The sequence below is a fragment of the Lissotriton helveticus genome, chromosome 10 (assembly GCF_964261635.1).
Source record: "Lissotriton helveticus chromosome 10, aLisHel1.1, whole genome shotgun sequence".
NCBI classification, from domain to species: domain Eukaryota; kingdom Metazoa; phylum Chordata; class Amphibia; order Caudata; family Salamandridae; genus Lissotriton; species Lissotriton helveticus.
This window is the reverse complement of record NC_136071.1, coordinates 687,484,635-687,506,657: the sequence shown is the minus strand read 5'-3', so window position 1 is coordinate 687,506,657 and position 22,023 is coordinate 687,484,635. Positions and strand designations below refer to the sequence as shown.

Here is a 22,023-nt window from a genome sequence, read left to right as displayed (position 1 = left end):
GGAGGACATCAGAGGACTTCGGTTCATGTACATTTATTTTTTTATTTAAAAATTAAATAAAAGCTGTCTCGTGTATGCCACTGATGGGCCACCAACCTAACGGTCTTGTGAAGTAAGACTTATTATTATACTTACAGGAAGCAAATTGGTTGTTTCTTGTTGAATCCGGCAATTGCAAAACGTTTGTTATAATCTAAGCACATAACTAGTTATTTGTTACCACTCTCGTTGGAAAATAACTAACATGCTGAAATATATACATACCACCGGAATTACATGAGTAACACCATCACCGCTATCAATCACCACGCCTGTTAATGTGCGTTGGCCAACTTGCCGGGAAGTCCAAGATGCTGCTAAAGCCAAAACAGCCTAAGGAGACAAAGGCAAAATGTGATGTTTTACATTTGCCAGTAATAATACGATATATATATTCATGTGCTGCATGACCTTGTTTTGTCTCAGAGACAAACAGGGCTAACACAGCACAAACACACGTGATTTCAGGTGGTATGTCACCGCACTGTGAATCCCATCAGATGTTGTGTTCCCCGAATATTGAAGACAGAAGGTAGTGGTGTGGAAATATTTCCTAACCCTTACTCCACATACATGAACCTTGACAAAATACATATCTTCAAGGTGCGAGGATGTGGATTTAGTAATAGTGAATATATTCTACCTCTATACTTACTTAACTTTTGATATTTTGGACATTTAGCATTTGTCCACAATATTCCTATATCACAATATGTCTATGTTCGATATTCAGTAGTACAACCTCTTCAAATATTTAAGGAACGTGGTCTTTACGTGGGTAAATCATTTTAACTAAATTGAGCCATTTGAATAAAATGTGGGAAGAACTACTGACACACTAAACGAAAATTCTAACATATTTCAGAATTATGGCACATTACTTGGATTGAATATAATATTGAAAGTGGCTGTCAGCATAACCTTAAAGATATTTGCCTCACACACATGCAAGTCACTGTGGTTGCTTACTAAGGAAAAGACAAAGAACAGCATCCTCTGGCACCCATATCGTATGGACCTTCATGTGCTTGCTGACTTTAAGAAACATTTACAGAGCTAAAAAAAGGGAAATATTTAATCTGTGGAGAATTAAAATATGTGGGCTATACTTCGAAACGAGGATGAAACACACACCCAGGTAAATTAGTGGATTTGAGTTTCAATTGATGGCAAACACCTAGAGAGACTGTCAATTCTGAATGAGGTAGAACAAGATTATGGCCACTGTACTAATATTGAAAAAACAGACTTTAGTGATTAGACAGCCTTATCTTGCCAGCTTCAACTGGGAAGGAGACACAAACCCTTGATGACCAGAGTATTAATACCGTACATTGCGAGGAAGAATGGAATTGTCCTCAAATGGGGTAAGATCAATAAGAAGGAAGGAACCTATCTGCCTAATTATAGCCAATAAACAGAAGGAGGTAATGTGCTGTCTAGACCCTCATACAGATGCAAGTAGTGCAGTGAAAGCATGTGAGATTTTACTGGGCGAAGTAAGAAGCACTAAGTTGACCTGGTCAGTGTCTCCCGATACTACCTCAACAATCAGCTGGTTTGATGCGGCATGCACGAATACATTAAAAAATGTACATTCAGCCCTTAGGACCGACCCTAGAGATAAGGACCTAGTTAGGAACTCACGATATCAATATAAAGAAGCACGGAAGACTAAACCTAAAACTCTAAAGGAGGAGGCATGGATAACCTGCGTCAGGCAGCAATCTAAAAAACTCTAGGGAATTCTGGTCTGTAATTAATACCCCACTCCTGAAAGATGGTACAGATCCTAACTTAGACACCCATGTGGATGAAGACACATGGGTGGCCCACTTCTGTAACATATTCGGATTGCCACCTGAGGCTAGGGATCCTCCATTGATTGATAGAACGTTAGAGCTAAAAGGTAATATTACCTTTGAAATGGCTGAGGTAAGACAAGGGCTAGTGCAGTGCAGTTCTGATAAGGCCCCCAGTCCAGATGGAGCATCCATAGATTTCTTTTTTGAAAATTCAAATGTTTGTGTATCATTATTGACCAGTGTTTTAAATCTATTTTTGGGTGGGGCCGCCAGACTCGTGGAAAACTACAATGATAATCCCCATTTACAAAAAAGGGATTAAGTTGTTGCCCAAAAACTACAGACCTATATCCCTTTTTAGAGGGGACAGCTAAATTGAGGGGTTGTTTATCATTGAATAGATTAGGAGTGGACAAGGAGAGGAATAAGAATGCCTAAATTTGAGCTTGATAATAGAAAAAAACACGGTGATCAAAAAAGGCAAAGTCTATACAGCTTTTATAGATTTCTCAGCAGCCTTTGACTGACACTCCCATTCCCAGCTGTGGAGAGTTACATAAGAGATGGGTGTAGAAGAAACAATAATAACTTTCATCCAACAACTGCACTCTCAAGCTTGAGCTTGCGTCCAGTATGGAAATCACGGGGAATGTACAAGACAGTTTCACATTAAAAGTGGAGTTAGGCTAGGGTGCGTTCTTGTGCCCTTCCTGTTCTCAATTTACACAAATGGTGTGGAAGCAGCCCTATTAGGATCCACTTTAGACGTTCCCCAGATGGACTCAGCACATGTCCCAATACTCCTCTAAGCAGATGATACAGTGTGAATAGCCCAGACCAAGTTGGCACTGCAGAAACTCATAGAGGAGTATGCAAAATTTATGAAAAACCTTGACCTTCAGGTTAATGAAGAAAAATCCTTTATATTAGTAACAGGGCAGTGGCTGAAGAAACTCTCATTTTTGCATATAGATAGCTGCAAATTGGAATTGACGGAAACCTTTTCCTATCTAGGGGTCTTGTTTGACAGAATGCACACATGGGATCACAGGGTAGCCAATAGAGGTCTTCTATTGGCAAAACAAAGCATTGTGGTCTTATTTTTCTTCATTAAAAAGCTTGGATCCAAACCGCTCAAGGCAATAAAAAAGATCTACATGGCCAAAGCCATCTCTGTAGCCACATATGGGGAAGGTGTGTGGGATATGGCGGATGTAGTTGGTCTCCAACGTATTGAGAATATTTTCCTCAAGAAGCTGGTAGGTAGCCCTCCCCGGAAGCTGCTCAAACTTTAATTGTCATACTGAGTTGGATGTACCATATATAACAGATTTTCTGTACTTAGCCCTAATATTAATGTGGCACTCAGTGTGGAGAAGGAAGACTGTAAACCTGGTCCAGCGCATTACGAGCGATTGCTTAAACCTTGATGATGTGCACAAGTTTACATGGCTACAATATGTAAAAAATACTCTGAGGTCTATCGGTTTGCAGGTTCTGTTTGACAACCTGGCTAACTGCTTAACAATCTCTAAAGTGAGAATAAGAAGGTTATTTTTAAGAAAGAGAGAGAGAGAAAGAGACAGAGAGAGAAAGAGAATGGAAAATAATTGTAACAAACCTGTGGTAAAATTATGAATAGGACAAGTTACAACGCAAACTTTTACAACGCATACCTTTACAATGCAGTGTTTACATTGCAACATCCATTACAAGAGCATGATTTTACAACGCATGCCATCACAGCTCATTTTTAGAAATTATACTTACAATGCATTCCATTAAAACGCATACCATTACAACATATACCATTACAACGCATAACACTTTATGGCAACAGTAGTGTAAGTGTTAGTTAGTGTAGGGGTAAAAATTACTTTTCCCACTCCAGTGAGTGCAACAGTAGGGTAAGTTTTGGATAGTGTAGGGGAACAAATGACTATTCCCACTCCAGTGAGTGCAACAGTAGGGTAAGTGATGGATAGTTCAGGGGTAAAAATTACTATTCCCACTCCAGTGAGTACAACAGTAGGGTAAGTGTTGGATAGTGTAGAGGTAAAAATAACTATTTCCCATTACTTACCTTATAATGCATGTATTGGCATTAGTTGTAGTGGCATGCGTTGTAATTGCATGGGTTGTAGTGACATGCGTTGTAATGGCTGCATTGTAATGGCATGCAATGTAAAGGATGTTGCGTTGTAATGACTGTGTTGTAAAGGTAGTGCGTTGTAATGACTGCGTTGTAATGGTTGTTTCCCTAAAATTATATCTGATGGTCCCTACAATTACTTTCAATGTAAATTCATACTTAACATTTGTGTCAAATCCACAACATCGATTTATTCTAGTAAAGTTCTGACTAAATCACATTCCGATTATGATGGGCCATTTCAGGGGCATTTATTCTATTCAAGCCATGCCGGCCTGCCAGTGCGATGGATCATCTTTCCAAACACACTTGCATATCATCTTTTTTTGAAAATTTGATTTGGCCCAGAGGAAAAGAAAAATTCCACCGCTTTGAGACTTCACTCCTAACTGACATAGAGTGAGCACTTCTCAGCTATTCGCATGCAGCCATCCCCCAAGTATATGAGGTTTGGATCCCTGTCATAATCGTCCACCAATGTCAAATCAACGTAGGCTGCTCTGGCTACAGGGACAATAGACACAAAGGCAACAATGCTATCATAGTGCACATCACTTTCCATTACAAAATAGTCTTCTTTTGCAGACGTGGGTCTTGGTGAGAAGGAATTCCCACTCCTAATACAACATGCCAAGTGGGCAGTGCTTAATTTGTAAAAAAAACAATAAGTGCCGGGCTCTCATCAGGAGGCCACTGCAGTTTGCACCACCCATTGCCTCTGTACTTACACAACTACTAACCATCACCCTGAAGTGTAACAATTCAGACTGTTTGAGGCCGCCAAAGCTTTAATAATGACTTGGGTGGTAGGTATCAGTTGTTTTTTAATGTATATTAAATAAACAAACAACTGTTTCTCTGCTCATTTTTAAGTGAACCAAACAGCTCCACCATGTGGCAGCAGCCATAAGTGCAGGTTCTGGCAATTAAGTGCCGGTGCCGAACACTGGAAATCACCGGCTCAAATCAAACACTACCAGTGGGCCATATAAAGGCACTGTTCACCACCCCGGCTTCAGACATTTGATGCAGAAGGTACAAAGGCAAAATTGCCCCCCAATGTACTATAAAGGAAATCTGGTTGTCGGTAATAATCGTACATTTTGGCTGGACATCGACATTGTTTGGTCAAGTGAATATGCTACTTACTGTAATCAGGCGAATTATCTATCAAGTATACTTTACATTATAACACTCATACCATATATGGCTACATTATATCCTGTATCTGGACTTTATTTATTTACCTGTACTGCAATGTAAAGCCCTGGTATGTTGAATGATTCAAACATAATTTCTGCAAGGTACTCCCTGTTTTCAGGAGTATTCAATGGAGGCTCGGTCTGCAGAGAGAAATACAGTCTCATGTTATCACAAACACTCACAACTGGTTCTACAAATGACATGTACGTTGCTATAACAAGCAAGGGTCTTGGGCATTAATCAATGGTAGACTTGTATTATATGTCATTCAAACTGTTATAGCAATAAGTTAGCATCTTGTAATCATTCTAACCAGAATAATTTTTTGTAGTCCAAACAACCTTTAGTAACACAACTTACGTAAGTACAAAAAAATACAACCTTATTATTCTAGGTGCTAACCGTTTTAATGCGTGTGTATCTCATGAATAGAAAACAGACTACAATGGAGAAATGTTGTGACAACGAAACGAACTCTGAATCTCTGTGTCTCTACTATTCACCATTAAGATTCTAGTAGACTTCTGTTGAGCATTCCAATGGCGTGGATAGCAGCACAACCAGCGGCACTTGCGTACCCCTCTACATAATTGAGGGATAACTAGGTTATGAGCAGAGTAAAATTGGATTTCCACCGGCAAATAGGACAATTGTTTTAAGCATAAAACTTCTTTACTTCTTTGTTGCTGTAGAGATAGATGGAGACAAAGACAGAGACAGACAGATACAGACAGAGGCGTACAGAGACAGATAAAGACAGAGACAGACAGAGACAGTAGATAGAGATAGACAGAGACAGATAGAGAGACAGAGCGATAGATAGAGATAGATAGAAATGGATAGAAAGAGAGAGATAGATAGAAGGGAGCAAGAGAGAATGATAGCGAGAGAGAAAGAGAAAGAGATAGGGAGAAAGATTGAGAGAGGTAGAGAGATAGAGAGAGAGAGAGAGAGAGAGAGAGAGAGAGAGAGACAGAGATAGATAGAGAGAGAGAGAGAGAGAGAGAGAGAGAGAGAGAGAGAGAGAGAGAGAGAGAGAGAGAAAGAGAGTGAGAGACACTACCCAACACAGAGTAAGGATAGTGTGAGTTGATGAATGGCCATTACAGATTTTATGTGCATAATGTGCAAAAAAATAAATAAAATAAAAAATAAGTGCCAGAGCCTTGGTCAGGAGGCCACTGCTACTTGCACCACACATTGCCCCTGCCAGCGCTGCGAATGATAGCACCAACACAACTACTAACCATCACACGGTTACAAGTGTCACAGTTCGGACTATTCCAGACCCCTAAATCTATAAGAATGGCCTGGGTGGCAGGTAGTAGTCATTTTTTATGTATATTGGAATAATAAATAACATTTGTTGTGCTCTTCTCTAAATCAAGCAAACAACACAACCATGTGGAAGATTGTCATAAGTGTCCATGTTGACAATCAAGTGCTCGAGAACCCATCGGCTCAAATTAAGCACTGATATGGGCACATTTTTCAAAACATAAAATCAAATGCATCGTTTAACATTTTGCAATATCGAAGATATGACATCCAAAACACTGTTCTTGTTTTGTTTTAGGCTTGAATTCCAGCCCAAAATGCTTGCAATATTCATCTTTAAAAACTTCAACACTTACAGCAATTTCAAAACAAGATATGTCATGGAGTCTCTAAGTATTCAAGCCAAAAGCAATCAACTTGACTCCAAACTCAGCAGTAAAGAGTGGGAGGCAGTGCTGTAACTGGGCCAGACTTACATTTCATAGAATTTTAATGACAGATAATTGCAGAGAAAATGACTACTCCTATAACATCCTTGAAATCTGAAGTTATATTTTTTTATATGCGCCGCCAGGGTACATATTTCATTGGAAAGGTTTTATTAGCAGAGAATATTTCTCCTTTCTGCCAGAAACCTTGCATTTGAGGCACACTGCTCATTAATCTCTAATTAAATCAGTTTTGAATTTTTGGGCTTCCTTACATTCCTGATTCAAAATGCTTGAGTTGTGTACAGCTTTACAACAGCTGAGATCCGAAAATAATGAAAAGAGTTCAGAATGGAACAGACCAGGTCCAGATATTTTTTGTGGTAGCCTTTTTGTACAGAAACAACGGAAGCTCAATGGAATTGCATCTCAATGTGGAGAAATATTGAAGTCCTATTAGTCTGAAATTGTCATCTTGGTTTAGTTTCTCAATCTTTTTGTCTAGTGTGTGTGTGTGGCGGGGGTGGATGTGTGCATGTGTGTGTGTGTGTCAGTATAATATTAATGTGAGTGTAACCTGTAGCGATACCTAATGCGTTTATTTTATAGGACCTTCCTTCTATATATTTATATATTTATGTTCAGCCCACATTTTATTTTTGTAATATTGGGCGCCTTTTCTAGTTTTTAAAATGTAATTAAAAGTAATTAAACACAACTAAATTAAATCAGATCACGCAGTAGTGCCTGCGACTGAAAACAAAACACTATGAGTTACATTTATAGTCTTAAAAATGAACCCAGAATACCAACCAACGATGAGTGAACTGGAATTTAGTTGCAGTTGAACTTTGCGTTATGTTGGGTTCCACTATTACCACTAGCTTTTGCCACACTGAATAGTGGTTGGTGCCAAGATACATATGAATGAATGCGATGAAGACTGTAACACATGATTACTTTGGTTTGTTTCAATTCCCAATTATTTTTCAGTGGTTCTGTAGAGCGGTCAGTATGCACCCAATCCACAAACATTTTTGTGCTCCTAAGTAATACACAGGAACAAACAAGCATTTGCAATGCAATCGGTCTCGCATATGGGACCTTATATGTATTTAGCTATGGATCACATTAGCCTGGGTGCTGAAACATCTACTGTTCTTTAACATGGAGGGAAAGTACGCACCAAACTGCATGGCACACCAGGTATGGGAACAGATGGAGAGAAATATTGCCTTTCAGCGGGAAATGGTATAGTCCAAGGCTCTGTTTTTAATATAAAATCAGGGCCTTTGGTAGTCAGATCACTGAAAATGCAAGATTTGAAAAAACTACTATTGTCTACGGGTGCTCGTGGAGTACAATGGCTATGGACTGTAATCGAGAGAATGCTAAAGTGATTCTGGTATTGTACTGAACTCTGCTGGTCGTTTTCTATCAAGAAAGTTAATAGAGGCAGTTGACAGAATTTTTTTAAAAAGAAAGTCCTTCAAGAAAGCAATTCTGGTATTTTACTGACCTCTACTGGTCGTTTTCTATCAACACAGTTAAATAGAGGCGGTTGAACAGAAAAAAAAGTTCGTAAGTGGAAGCAAACAAGTCCTAGTGCTCATCTCCAGGGCCCAAAAAGTACATACACGTATAAGTATATATTAAAGTATATACAAGAGGTCTCGAATGCTCGACCTAAAAACGATGACATGCAATAGTGTAATCACCATCATGATTATAACAGAATTGGGAGTTGTTGAATTTAGGGTTGAGGCAGTAATGTGGGTGCTTGGGAGGTGGTGCAGACCGGTTTTCAGAGTGGGAGTTCTGGGTATTAGTATCAGCTAATTAAAACAGGAGGGGGGTGAAAAGTCCCAATGTCGCTTAAGATACAAGCGAAGTACATCAGCCAAAATCCTTTAGTAGGAGAGTCTGAGGGAAAGGATTCACCCAACTTATTTCTTTGGAAATTGAACCCAGTGCTATATTTTGAAACATATCAGTACTATATGGTTAGAAGTGGCATGGTAGTGCATGGTCATTAAAAGTATAACGCATTGTCAGTGGAAAAGAAACCCTGGTGCTAATAACTTACCAAGAATGACCTGTGGACACTTGTTTTAGAATCTTGTATGCGGAGTCATGTTTTTGTTGCTTTTCACAACTTACTCTAGCCTGTTTTAAAGACAGTTCCCATCGAAAGCTCATAAATGCATCCTATAATTTACATTTTGTCAGAGTGTCCCAAATGCATTATTCTTTGAAAACTCTTTATATTCCATTGGAAACATTTTGTGACCATTGGAAACCATTGATGCAGTGTGTGGTTAAATACAAACATGGAGCTTACTTTGCCATAAGCAATACAGTCACAAGAAACACTAAGCACTGTGCATTGGGATAGTTGCCATTGTAATCTGGGGTGTAATGCAGGCCCACTTGTGGTGCTAGGAAGGCACTTTAACCAACCCCCCCAAAACCTTCATTGGGCCTCATTTGAGCTCAAAGCCAATGTATACCTGTAAGATATCTGAGGCTCAGGAGCCCCTCGTCACGTTCCATTCACCTGGGGAGGGAATCATAATTTAGTGTTACGCCACTGATTGCAATACCGTGTCATGGGACGAGATTAATCCAATTACTGGGGAACACCATGCCACCAGATTACTCAATCAGACAATGTGGCCTCAGAATACTATCCGTTAGCACTGAATCCTTATCACAGTTATCTGTAGAAATGCTTATTACTCTATTTGTAACATTAACCTTATGAGGCCATCCTTGTCCCCTGAAGAAACTTACAGTAATCTCTAAAATTCATGTTTTATGTAAGGATGTCCAATAGTGATAAAATTCAGTAAGATCACATTACCTCCACCTCGCTCGTCCTCGACCCAGTCAGAACAAAGTAGGTATATTCCTCTAACAGGAAACAAAACAGAAGGAGCTTTTAAGCTCCACCCACCCAAGAACATAGCCAGCAAAAAGCACTTCCTGTTTTGTTTCCTGTCGGTGGACATGACGGGAGATGCTAGGTATTTGCTGGGCACTTACTTTGTTGCTGGATGCGTGTCAGTTTCCTCCTTTGCCGGGCTCTGGGGGTGGTGTTGGGCCTTCAAGGCAGCAGCTGGTGTTGGGACGCTTGGCCTCCTGGACTCCGTGATTACTTTCGGGTGTATGACTTGCTGGCCTAGTTTGTTCCCGGGTGGTCTTCAATTTCCTCTTCGTTGTTGTAAGCATTACACTCCCGGGGCCTCTGGTGTCCGTCCGCTGTGTGGCAGGGTATGGGTGCTCTCCCTCCCACTGCTTTTTGCTGGGCGTGCAGCGGTGAGGGTTTTGCTGTGTTCCCCTGCCACGTCGCTGTGGTTGGGCGTGGGGGGATCATTGCCTGCATTTCTGATTGGAGTGTTTGGCTCCTGCTGGGCGTTGCTGCTGGTCTGCTCGAGGTTGGTGCAGAGTACACGGCCTCCTTGCTGCAGCGGGCCGTCCTCCGCACTTGCCTGTTGTTTCTTCTTGTATGACGCTGTGGTCCTCTGTTTGGATCCTGGTTTTCTCCCTAAGATCTGTTCTAAATGTCATTCTTCTCAGGAGTTGATCCTTCCTACTTTCTCTCCTTCTCTTTCTTCTCCTACTGATCGATTGTTGCACACTCTTGATGTTAAGCGTACTTTGACCATGTATGTGGACTGGTCGGCGGCTTTACGCTCTTCTGATTCCCTGTTTGTGCCGTTTGGGCAGGCTGGTCATCGGAAGACTGCTTTCCTGCTTATGTTGGGTCGTTGGATCAATTATGTCATTTCCTTGGCCTATCAGGGTTCTGGTTTGCCTTGTCCTTCTAGGGTTCAGGCCTGGTCTATGAGGGGTGTCTCTGCTTCTTGGGCTGCTTTTCATAGTGTGCCTCTGGGTGAGATTTGTCGAGCTGGGACTTGGGCTTCAGATTTTACTTTTGTCAAGCGTTACCATTTGAATTGTGCCTTGGATGACCGTATGAACTCCTGTTGTGGTGTTTTGTGTGCTGTTGCTCCCACTTGATTCTTGTGTGTCATTAAAATTTTTACTTTGGTGTGCTTCACACCTGTGTGTTGTCTGTATTGTTCCTGCTGAAGTGCCAAAGTCCTTCATGTGTTGTTGCTTTGGTATGCCTCCTTTGTTATGACTGGGTCTAGGACGACAGACATGGAGGTAATACTCTGATTACTTACCGGTAATCCTCTTTACTCCTAGTCCTACTCGTCCTCGACCCAGTCATACTTAGGTTCAGGCCTTTGTGATTGGTATGTCAGGAAGTGTTTTTACTGGCTATGTTCTTATAGCCCCTGCAGGAGGGTGGAGCTTAAAAGCATTTCTTTTTTTGTTTCCTGTCAGTGGAATATACCTCCTTTGCTATGACTAGGTCGAGGACGAGTAGCACTAGGAGTAATGAGGATTACCGGTAAGTAATCAGAGCATCAGAGCATTACAGCACAGGAAAGACTGCCTGTCAACACCAGCAAATATCTGATACTAGCTATGTGACAAAACTTAAGGAAAGACGTGCAGAAACAAGGTGATTGCCTTCAAAGAAATTGCCTGGTAATACCAAAGCTACAACAGATATTGGGGCCGATTAGGATGGCGGACGGACTTGCGTCTGTCCGCCACCCCTGAGTAGGAGGGACCGTCCGCATGGGCAGCGGCGGTCCCTCCATGGCAATTAGGATGTGACCGCCACCCTGGCGGTCAGATCCTGTATGTTTTACATTGCGGCGGGTGCTGCTTGAAGCAGCACCCGCCGCAATGTAAAAAACGAAAGCTGTGCATTTGCATGCACAAAGCGGCAGGCACCGCGCGGTGCCTGCCGCTTCGTGCACGCAAAGGCAGGGGGGTACCATAGGTACCCTCCATGTGCACCCCCCACGCAACCTTCACCCAGGGGGCCCGCAACGGGCCCCCAAAGTGATTGTCCGTATGCTCTTCCACGGCGGAAAAGCCGCCGCGGAAAAGCATGACTTTCCCTACATCCTAATATGGCTGGCGGTGTCTGAGAGACACCGCCTGCCATGTTAGTGCTTTTCTGCCGTGGTCGCCTTCCGACCGCGGCGGAAAAGCAGCGGACATATTGTGAGACCCACCAGCCATCCTGATTTGGCGGTGGGTCTTTCAGGCCTCCTCGGCGGATTTCCCGCATACTCCGGGCCGGCGGTGGCTTCCGCCGGCCCGGAGTAAGCGGAAAATCCGCCATCATAATGACCCCCTTACTGTGCATGTTTAATGGAAGCCAATGATGCACCTAAAATCTGTGTTGCCAATGTCTAGGTTTTCAGAATAGCCTGTACTCCCTCAAGCAGTGTGCTTTATAATAGCCATTCTCACTAAGGGCTTAGTCCTTAATATATTTATTCATTTTGAAGGTTTTATGTAGCGCGAACAAGACTAATACATAGTTTCACTCAGAGTTTTATCAAATACTCAGACCAACTCGGATTCATTCCAAATAATACTCAAATCTCACACATATTTCTGCTCATGATAACCATCAGAATCTTTCCCTCCAAGCTAGGTAATTTGTGCCGGTGTTTTCTAGCGCTTGGCACCAGCACTTATTTGTAAACACCACACCTACTGATGAGAATCCACCACATTGTGGCGCCGTGTGTGTAACTTATAAACAAAGTTCCTTAGTGGAGCATTTCATTGTTTAATTTATCTCTAAAAAATTATAAAACTTTGAATTAAAGCTAAAGTTTAAAGTGATTTGTGTGTTGCACCAACTGCAGTTGCCCCATGAGAAATACCTTGGCCCTGGCACTTAGTTTTATGCAAATTAAGCACTGTTCATTACTATACCCTGCTTCTTATCAAGCGATGTCCTTCTTTATAGCTCCTAATGGTTCCGCTCTATATTGATACAGACACTATAAAAATCGTGTTTTCTTTTTCAGAAATTTGTTAGAGAGTATACTTAGCTCCAGGCGTAGCCAAGCTCTTTTCAAGGAGCAGCTTAAATCTTGGGGGAAATAGTAAGTTCCCCACATTTACAAAACATTTGGTCAACTGTCAAAATCAGAGTTAGAATCACAATTTGCGAATCACAAACCGCAATGTACTGCAACAATAGTACTGAGCAGCGAATAAATAAGGGCCTGCAAATTGCGTGTAGGAATTGAAATTGCCAACTCACATTTCAGAATAACAACGTGACAAAAACTACAAACAGCAATCGCAAATTAACTGTTGTGGAAGCAACCAAAAAATATATAAAAGGACAACAACTATCAAAATGGGGCCTCTCTATGACATGGTGAGACACGTGTGAATTCTGGTGATACAGGTGGGAGTGATTGGCTCTAGCCGGTTTCAGTTCGATTTTCATATTCTAAGTGTTGTGGATCTTGAAGGACTCCTCGAATTGGTTTGGAGTGCACTTGGGAGCGTGTTAATCTTCAAGATCCACAACACTTAGAATATGAAAATCGAACTGAAACCGGCTAGAAGTTAGAAAAACAGGGGAGTTGCACTGAAACAACCCAAGCGCCAACAATAAGGTGCAACAAGACGTGTCCACCGCCGGCTGGCGGGTGGGAGCTGATTTTTGTCCTATGCACGGCCGATTTGAATACATACTAAACAGAAGTGCAGACTACTGACTCTAAGAAAAGAATCAACAATGATTGAATAAGATCTCTTGAAAACTGAAAACCCGCTGCCAACTTGAAAATAAAGAAGACTAAAATGAGAAAGCCCTGATGAGAACTTGCCAAATGCCAGAGCGAGTTCGAAACGCGTCGGCAATAGCAGAAAGGAATTGGCAATAGCAGAAAGGATTTAAGCTCATTTATCAGACAATTGAAAAATTTGTATTTGTTACAATTCATTTTGTTTCCTTTTCCTAACTGCAAATAGCTTCATTCTTTTAATTAAGTTTTTGCTAAATACCACATAACGATTGATGCTTCTCGTATTACAGTATTCGTATATCTATGTACACTAAATGATTGGATGTCACTTTGTCACATGTTTTTTGTCAAATATTCTTTGTCAAATGTTTTTGAGTTAAATGTTTTTTGTACAAATTGTATGCACGTAGTGTTTTTCTCATGCAACTAATGCTTTAAATTAATGAGATTTATATAAAAAGTAAATGGTTTAAATAAATTTGACCATACAAATCATAACAAAGATTTGGTTTGTTGCTTAAAATAAAATAGCCATCAAAAACCGCAGGGCCAGCATTTCTCTTTTCATAAAAAGCAGGCCCACTAGCAGCATTTGATATGCAGGCCCTGGGCACACACAGTGCACTGTACTAGGGACTTACTAGTAAATCAAATTATTCAATCATGGAACCACCAATCCATAAACACAATTTCCATAGGGAGCACTTGCACTTTGGCACTGATCAGCAGTTGCAAAGTGCCCAAAGCATCTAGACCAGCAAAAACGAAATCCAGCACACAACAAAAATACAGGAGGTAGAGGCAAAAGACTGGGGAAACCGAACCAAAGAAAGAAAGCCAGATCTAACAGCCACTCTGAGATATTTTCTTTCATTTTACCTTTTCATCTTGGAACGTCATGCCCTACTATGCTGGTCCGGGCAGGTTGTGTTGGTTCTGCCATATACATGTTCCAGAGTGAGTTTTCTTTCTGAAGGCAGTGCCCACCACTTCTCCTGTCATCCCCTTAGCCCTGCCCTTAAAACTCGACAGATAAGGAAAAATATAATTTGTGTTTATTACCATTTTATTTTATTTTCCTGCCGTTTTAGGGGGTGACACTCCTCCGCCATAGTGGAGGAGTCGCCGCTAATTAGACCTTCGAGCAAGCCACTGTAGTATTAGAAGAAGGGCTACGAAGAAATGTAGGCATTATCAAAAAAGAGCTCTGGTTAATGCTTTGCTGTCAAGAGCAGAGCTATGGCGGAGGATACGTATAATCAGATTTAGAACATTGGAATTTTGGGAGCACCATTGACAACAATTGCCGCTAATGGTCGAAGCTCCAACATTTCAACATTGTTGTTAAAAGCTGTTGCTTTGAATAAAGGCCTCACTGAGGCCTTTGTTTTATTTGTTAGAACATTCTGCCTTTTAGTAGCAGAATGTTCTAATAGCCTTGTAGCCCTCCTTAGCTGTACTATATCGGCATTAAAGACCCGACCCTTTAACGCTGGAGCGAGCCTTTAAGGGCCGGTATGGACTGCTACGCCGAGGTATAAGGCTATAGTAGTGCACAAAGAAAGCCTTGGTACTATTGAGAACAGAACTCTCAGTGAGTATCTAAGTGAGTATTATCTAAGAGTTCTCAGTGCGTCTCTATAGCATTTGCCACAGACCTTTAAGTAAGTATTGGGATAATGAGGGCTAGGGCTCTTAGTGAGTTTTCTTCTCATAAAAAGCAAACCTATTGTTATTTATAGAATCAGAAGCAGAGCTTAGAGTGAGTACTGGCATTACCAGAGCAGGGCTGTGAGAGAGTCTGAATGTCATCAGGTGCATGGCTTTGGTTGAGCCTGGATGCTATAAGTAGCACATTCATATGAGAGTATGTGCATTAACGTGAACAGAAGTAGAGAGGAGTTTGTATATTATCAAGCAGGGTTTAGTGTGTTTTATGCAACCGCTCCATGACTTGTATGGAGTTATATGAGCGTGGAGAGGGAACCTCTCCTTTCCGAAAAAGACCCTCACACACCCAGCCAGCTATTTAAAAACTCTAAAAACTCTTCTAGTATATAACAATCCGAATTGATATTCTGAATCCCCTTTTACGATTAATGTTCCAATACTTCCAACAAAATACATACTTCAGAATTTTTTTAAACAAGGACTTTAATGTACTTCAAAATATTCTAAGGCCTATTTCTTTGGTCTATTTATCGATGGGTATTATGTGTAACCAATATTCAGAGGACCATTTAGGGGACTGCACAGTTCTACCATAACACATTATTTGTACTGACCATGCATTATTTTTTATCGCAGTTTTACTCCCGCCACAGAATTTCTTATGGTGTTTCTAACTAGAAGTGTGCAAAATTTGCATGATAGGCATTCTCGTAATTACATGTAATATCTGGAAAATTATGCATATTTATATGAAATTACGTTTAATTCATCATTTACAGTTTTAGCGTAAAATGCGCCCACAAGCCAATTTTTGACACAATGACGCATTTTGTGCTACATTAAATGAAAAACACTAACACAATTGCAGTGAACCGTAGTTCGCATTTTGTTTGTTCCAAGGGTCTCACACTATAGCTTTCTAAAAATGGTGATATAATGATGTGACATGGCATATTGGCATCATTTTTCGAGTTTCACGATACAATCATACTGTAAAATTCATGAAATTATGCAAACTACACTGGCATAACTGGAATTTCGCCCAGGCTTATTTTTGTTCTATTATTTATCATAACACAATATTGTTGATGGTCATTATTTCTCTGGCATTTTATATAGGATGAGGGTTATTTCTGATGTGGCTTAATAGTTTAGATAGAAAAGATTTTGGCTACCACAATAATATTTCCTCAAAATATATGTAGGGTTCCCACTGGAAAGAAAACATTTCAGATGTTAATTTGAAAGATTTCTGATTGGCACAGGAATAATGCAAACCAGCTTTTAACTCCCACACACAAACATGCACTTTTACTTACGGCATTTTGCTCAGTTGCATGACTCACCGTTTTATTAACTCCAGAATTGTATAAACCCTCGGTAGCTGATGCAACTTGTCAGCACCCTCACTCTGAAAATTGTTCCACCACCACTGAGGACTCTCCTATGGGAGAGATAGGCCTCACAGTAGAGAAAAACGAATTTGGGAATTTTTCACTACCAGGTTATGTAAAACTTAATAGCATGTGTCCAACCTTTTGATTACACAGCACCATGCGCTATGGGCTACCTAGAGTATACCTTAGGGGTGACCTATATATAATGAAAGGGGAGTTTAAGGCTTGGCAAGGGGGGTTAAATGTCAGTAGACATGGCATTTTTAAACTACATTCAGGCTGCAGTGGCAGGCCTGGTCATATTTTACAGTGCTACTTAAGTGAGTGGCACAATAGGTGCTGCAGGCCCACGAGTATCAGGTAATGTACAGGCCCTGGGTACATGTAGTACAATAAATATGTCATTGGGTATATGCCAATGTTACCATGTTTAAAAGGGAGAGCACAAGCACGTTAGAACTGATTAGCAGTGATAAAGTGCACAGAGTCCTAGGGCCAACAAAAACTAATTCACAAAAACACTTGCAGTAAGGGCCAAGTCCAACACAACCCCGTTCCTGCCAAACTCCAGGGTGGACTAATCAATACCTAGATGGGCTTCCCTGCTTAGGCAATAAAATATGGACAAAGGCACTGGTATGCAGGGACACTTGTCTGTTCTATGGCTCTCTGAACTCAGTAGGGTCCCTCTGTCTATATTCTCCTGAGCAGCTGAACTGACCCATTGGGAATACGTCTCCTCACCTGTAAACATCATCTGTTCAGGGAAGTAGGCAGACAGTACAACCATGGCCAACAAGGTGATGTGGCCCATTCCACTCCCGGGATCAGACTTCTGTCCCCAACCCAAGGAAAACTCTGCCCATAAGGACAGCACCCAAGAAAGGCCACTGGCAACTGTTGATGTAAACATCCAAGAGCCTATGCCCTATGTGGTTTATCAGATTGGGGGGGCAACAGCCACATGTGTTCGGCACCCTTTTTCCACTCTCCTTCCCACCAATCCAGGGATGGTAGACTGAGACTTATCCCTCAGCCCAGGATCTCTGCTCTGAGGAATTAGGGGTCAGTCCTTCGTCCCCCACCCTTCCATCTGGGCCTCAGTACCCTCCGTTTGGGAGTGGTATGCCCTGATGCCCAAACTTTCACGGTCCCTGCCCCTCCTAGCTCTTCAATCACCGGTAGCAACTCATTCCCAGAATATGGTCAAGGAGCATCGGGGATTAACTATGACCCTTCTCTGGATCACCTCCCCAGCCCACTCCAGGGATGCCAGGGCCATGCGGCTGACAAAGAACCAACTAGGCTGAGTGCCTTGTTAGAAGAGTTTAATGTCTTCTGGAAAGTCTGTGGTGAGAGGGTAATACTGCTATGCACAACGTAGTCATGGTTTGTTATCCATTCATTCTGAGACCAAGTCATCAACATCAATAAATCGTTAGCTGGTATCTGCCTCCCACTCCAACCCTATTAGCCCTGCTACAATAGTGTTTTACAGTACACCACACCCATCAAGAAATTCATCTTGCATTTATTATTGGCAACTCGGTTGTCAGTGGCCCATATATGGAAACTACCCTCAACTCCCTTGCTCAACATGTGGTGGGGAAAAAAGGCACACCTATGTGATGGAAAAACTCTCAGCTGGGACACTGTACTTAAATTTGTAAGAACATCACATTCTTTTCTTACCTACAAGAAAAGACACCAAGTGATTGTGTGGTGATCCAGTGATCCTATCCTGCATGCTACGAGACACCGGCCTCTGTGAAATGTCACTATGAAAGAGGGTTAAAATCATGGTCATATACTATGTTATCATTTTCTTTTCTAGGACTGGTTTGGCATTTTGGAAATGACTATCGACTTCCCATGTCCAGGCTCCATGGGCCCCTCACAATCCATATCTCACTATTACCCTTAACGGTTTAGTCACTCTACTTTAGTGATGTACTAATGTCCTTGTTTAATATAAAAATAAAGTTGTAAAAAATATTTATGTAACATCGGACTTCAGCAGTGAATTGGCCTTTTAATAAATATTACAAAGAGTCCAAGAATGACATTTCTAGCTGTTTCCTAGCCGAAGATAGCATTATTAAATGTAATAATTCTCTATTGAAAAGCAGCCTTGCTACAGTGAAAAAAGCTTGTAGGTGCTAGCCACTGTAAGGGCATGTGTAACATTACGTTTCTACATATTTTTAAAGGAAGGTTTTGACCTGTTTAAAGAGTTTATTTTGACAGGTCAAATTGTAGTTTAAAAATTGCTTGAGTAAGTCCACAATGCACTGCCACTGTAGTCAATGAAGCCGTAGGTGCTAGAATCCACTAGTGGCATATATAATATAGGCCCATGGTACACCTGGTATAGTATACTAGGGACTTATTGGTAATTTACATATGCCAATTACGGTATTGCCAATTCAGCCATGTTAATAAAGGGGGAGCTCAGGCAGATTAATGTGGGTCAGCAGAAGTAAAGTGTACAGAGTTCTACAGCCAGCAAAACATCTGAGAGTACACGATGCTAAAGATGGATTTTTGTCTACAGAGACCTATTGAAAAGTTTGGTTATAATTTTTATAAGGATTTTAATGTTTTGCTGAATCCTCAACTGATAGCAGGACTAGAGAAGGAAGTCATAAAATTATTAAATTCAGGGCAACAGTAGCACAAATCATCTGGGCTTTAGACTTGTTAGATGCTAGATGAGAGATAAAGTATAAAGAGCTATATTTAACTTTTTACTCTGCTCCTCATCATGTGTACTCACACATGGTTATTATTTTTGGTTCAGCCTCTTTGACTAAAAGTTGTGCTAATCTTACCCTATTTCTAAAGACAATCTTGGACCATAATCCCTTCCTCCTAAAAAGCACCATGTTGTATCATTGCAAAAAAGGTGGATTTAGTAGAAGGACATTTCAGCACTCTCTTTACAACCATAGAGTATAATAGGGATATCTGATAAACTTTCTAAATAATTACATCAAGTATAATCTGGGTTCGACCTTAGTTCATTAAGTCTAGGATTCATGCAAGGCTTTTATTTGGGGAGCCATCCTGAACTTTAAAGTACTGAAACACGAGGCACCCTGAGTTGACCTGGATAATGTCCATCAGTGACTAGGAAGGTTAGAAAGTAAACATCACTCTTTAGTACTTAAAACTGCCCTGTCAGCTATGGCAAAATGAGTATACAAAGAGATAATAATTACACGATCTTTGATTGTAAGCAACCCAAAGATATAAAATAGCAACTGATCTTCATAAATATATGGGCTCTCCTAAAGGAGTTTCCCAGAAGTTGCAGACTGTGCAAAATGTGGCCGCACGCGCATTGCTGGGAATCCCCAGGTCACAGTCAGTTAGACAGGGATTGTGATAGCTTCACTGACAGCCGACAACTGAAAGAGTGGAATTTAAATCGCTGTGTATTGCCCACCATGCTTTACAAGGTCAAGACCCGTCCATTTTAAGACTTGTAGTCACCCATTACTCCCCCACCAGATCACTTTGATCTACAAATCTTTACCTGCCCGTCACCCCAACTATTAAAAGAGTTAGAAGAGGTGGTTGGTTGTTTAGCTTTAATGTAACAAAGCTCTGGAATTCCCTCCCTCTAACCATTCAGGTTTCAGAGAATGAGCTACATTTTCAGAAAACAATTAAAACTTGGTTTTTCAAATAATTCAGTACTCAGGTGCTCTTTCTGCTTTTGTGGTCCTGCCTCTGGTCCAGCACGGGGATGGATGCCTTTGGGTCACCATGGGCTTTACAATTTAACAAATAGCAATATAAATAAACATAGGCCATCAGTTTGTGTATGCACTGAAAACATGGGGATAGCTTGCCTTAAAAACAAGCATTTGCAATGCAATAGGTCTCGCATTCACGTGAGTTTGGGCTATCGGCATTGTAAATGACAATGCCTTTTATTTATGTTTTGGCTTTAAAACATAAATAAAAGGCATTGTCATTTACAATGCTACTAGCTTAAATTCTTGCAAATGCAAGACCTATTGCATTGCAATAAAGAGCCTTCTCGACCGCTTGTTAGATTGTAAATATCATAGGAAGAGACCGGCGTGCGACATCTTCAAAGTAGTCATAAATAGTGCTTTGAAGAAGATGTGGTAGTGTTGTAAATTACACAAACACAAAGTGTGAAGTGAGAGTTACATATGATCTGAGCTATAAAAACGAACAAAGCGCTTCAACACCTTTTGCTCTGTGATTACACTGTCATGGCATAGGAGGAAGAATGGTAGGGGGCTCTTTCCTGCCCTCTCCGTGATTTGCGAGTGCAGTGTGGTATTGCGTAATGTCATTGCTCTCTTTGGCCTAATTAAAAACACTCCAGCTGTAGTAGGGCCCTGGCTTCACCTCCTGGTGCACGGCGGGCTATGCTTTAAGGCAGAAAGGGGGGGATGGTCTTGGCTGCAGCTCCGGCCACGTACAGTGCCCCTGCAATTACTAGTGAGTGAGAAGCGCTAAGGTGGTGGTATTGATATTGGTGGTGGCGGTATTGGTGGTGGTGGTATTGGTGGTATTGGTGATGGTGGCATTGGTGGTATTGGTGGTGGTGGTGGTATTGGTGGTGGTGGTGGTATTGGAGGTCCTGGTATTGGTGGCAGTATTGGTATTGGTATTGGTGGTGGTGGTATTGGTATTGATGGTGGAATTGGTGGTGGTGGTACTGGTACTAGTGGTGGTGGTATTGGTGGTTGTGGTATTAGTGGTATTGGTGGTGATGGTGGTATTAGTGGTGGTGCTATTGGTGGTGGTGGTATTCATGGTGGTGATGGTATTGGTGGTATTGGTGGTGTTAGTGGTATTGGTGGCATTGGTGGTATTGGTATTTGTGGTGGTTGTATTGGTGGTGTTGGTGGTATTGGTGGTGGTGGTGGTATTGCTGGTGATATTGGTGTTGGTGGTGGTGGTGGTATTGGTGGTGGTGGTGGTATTGGTGGTGGTGGTATTGGTATTGGTGGTACTGGTGTTGATATTGGTGGTGGTGGTATTGGCATTGGCAGTGGCATTGGTAATGACAGTAGTGGTGGTGGTATTGGTGGTACTGGTGTTAATATTGATGGTGGTGGTATTGGTGGTGGTGGCATTGGTGGTGGTATTGGTGGCGGTGGTATTCATGGTGGTGGTTGTGGTGGTATTGGTAGTGGTGGTGGTTGTATTTGTGGTGGGGTGGTGGCATTGGTGGTGGCATTGGTGTGGTATTGGTGTAGGTGGTGGTCTTGGTGGTGGTGGTATTGGCATTGGTGCTGGTGGTATTGGTATTCCTGGTGGTGGTATTGGTATTGGTGAAATTGGTGTTGGTGTTGGTGGTGGTATTGGAAGTAGTGGTGGTGCTATTGGTATTGGTGGTGGTCTTTGTGGTAGTGG

The 22,023-nt window shown here is 41.5% G+C and overlaps 1 protein-coding gene across 3 annotated transcripts in view; it reads right to left on the bottom strand.

Annotated features, from left to right (window-relative positions):
* ACTR3B (actin related protein 3B) overlaps positions 1 to 22,023 on the bottom strand; it is a 584,122-nt gene that overhangs the window by 291,825 nt on the left and 270,274 nt on the right. For all 3 annotated transcript variants that reach the window (XM_078663241.1, XM_078663242.1, XM_078663243.1), the window contains 2 exons: positions 5,244 to 5,339; positions 265 to 372 (listed from right to left, as the gene is read on the bottom strand). In XM_078663241.1, the coding sequence (XP_078519367.1) occupies positions 265 to 372; positions 5,244 to 5,339 (204 nt within the window). The remainder of the gene's footprint in view (positions 1 to 264; positions 373 to 5,243; positions 5,340 to 22,023) is intronic.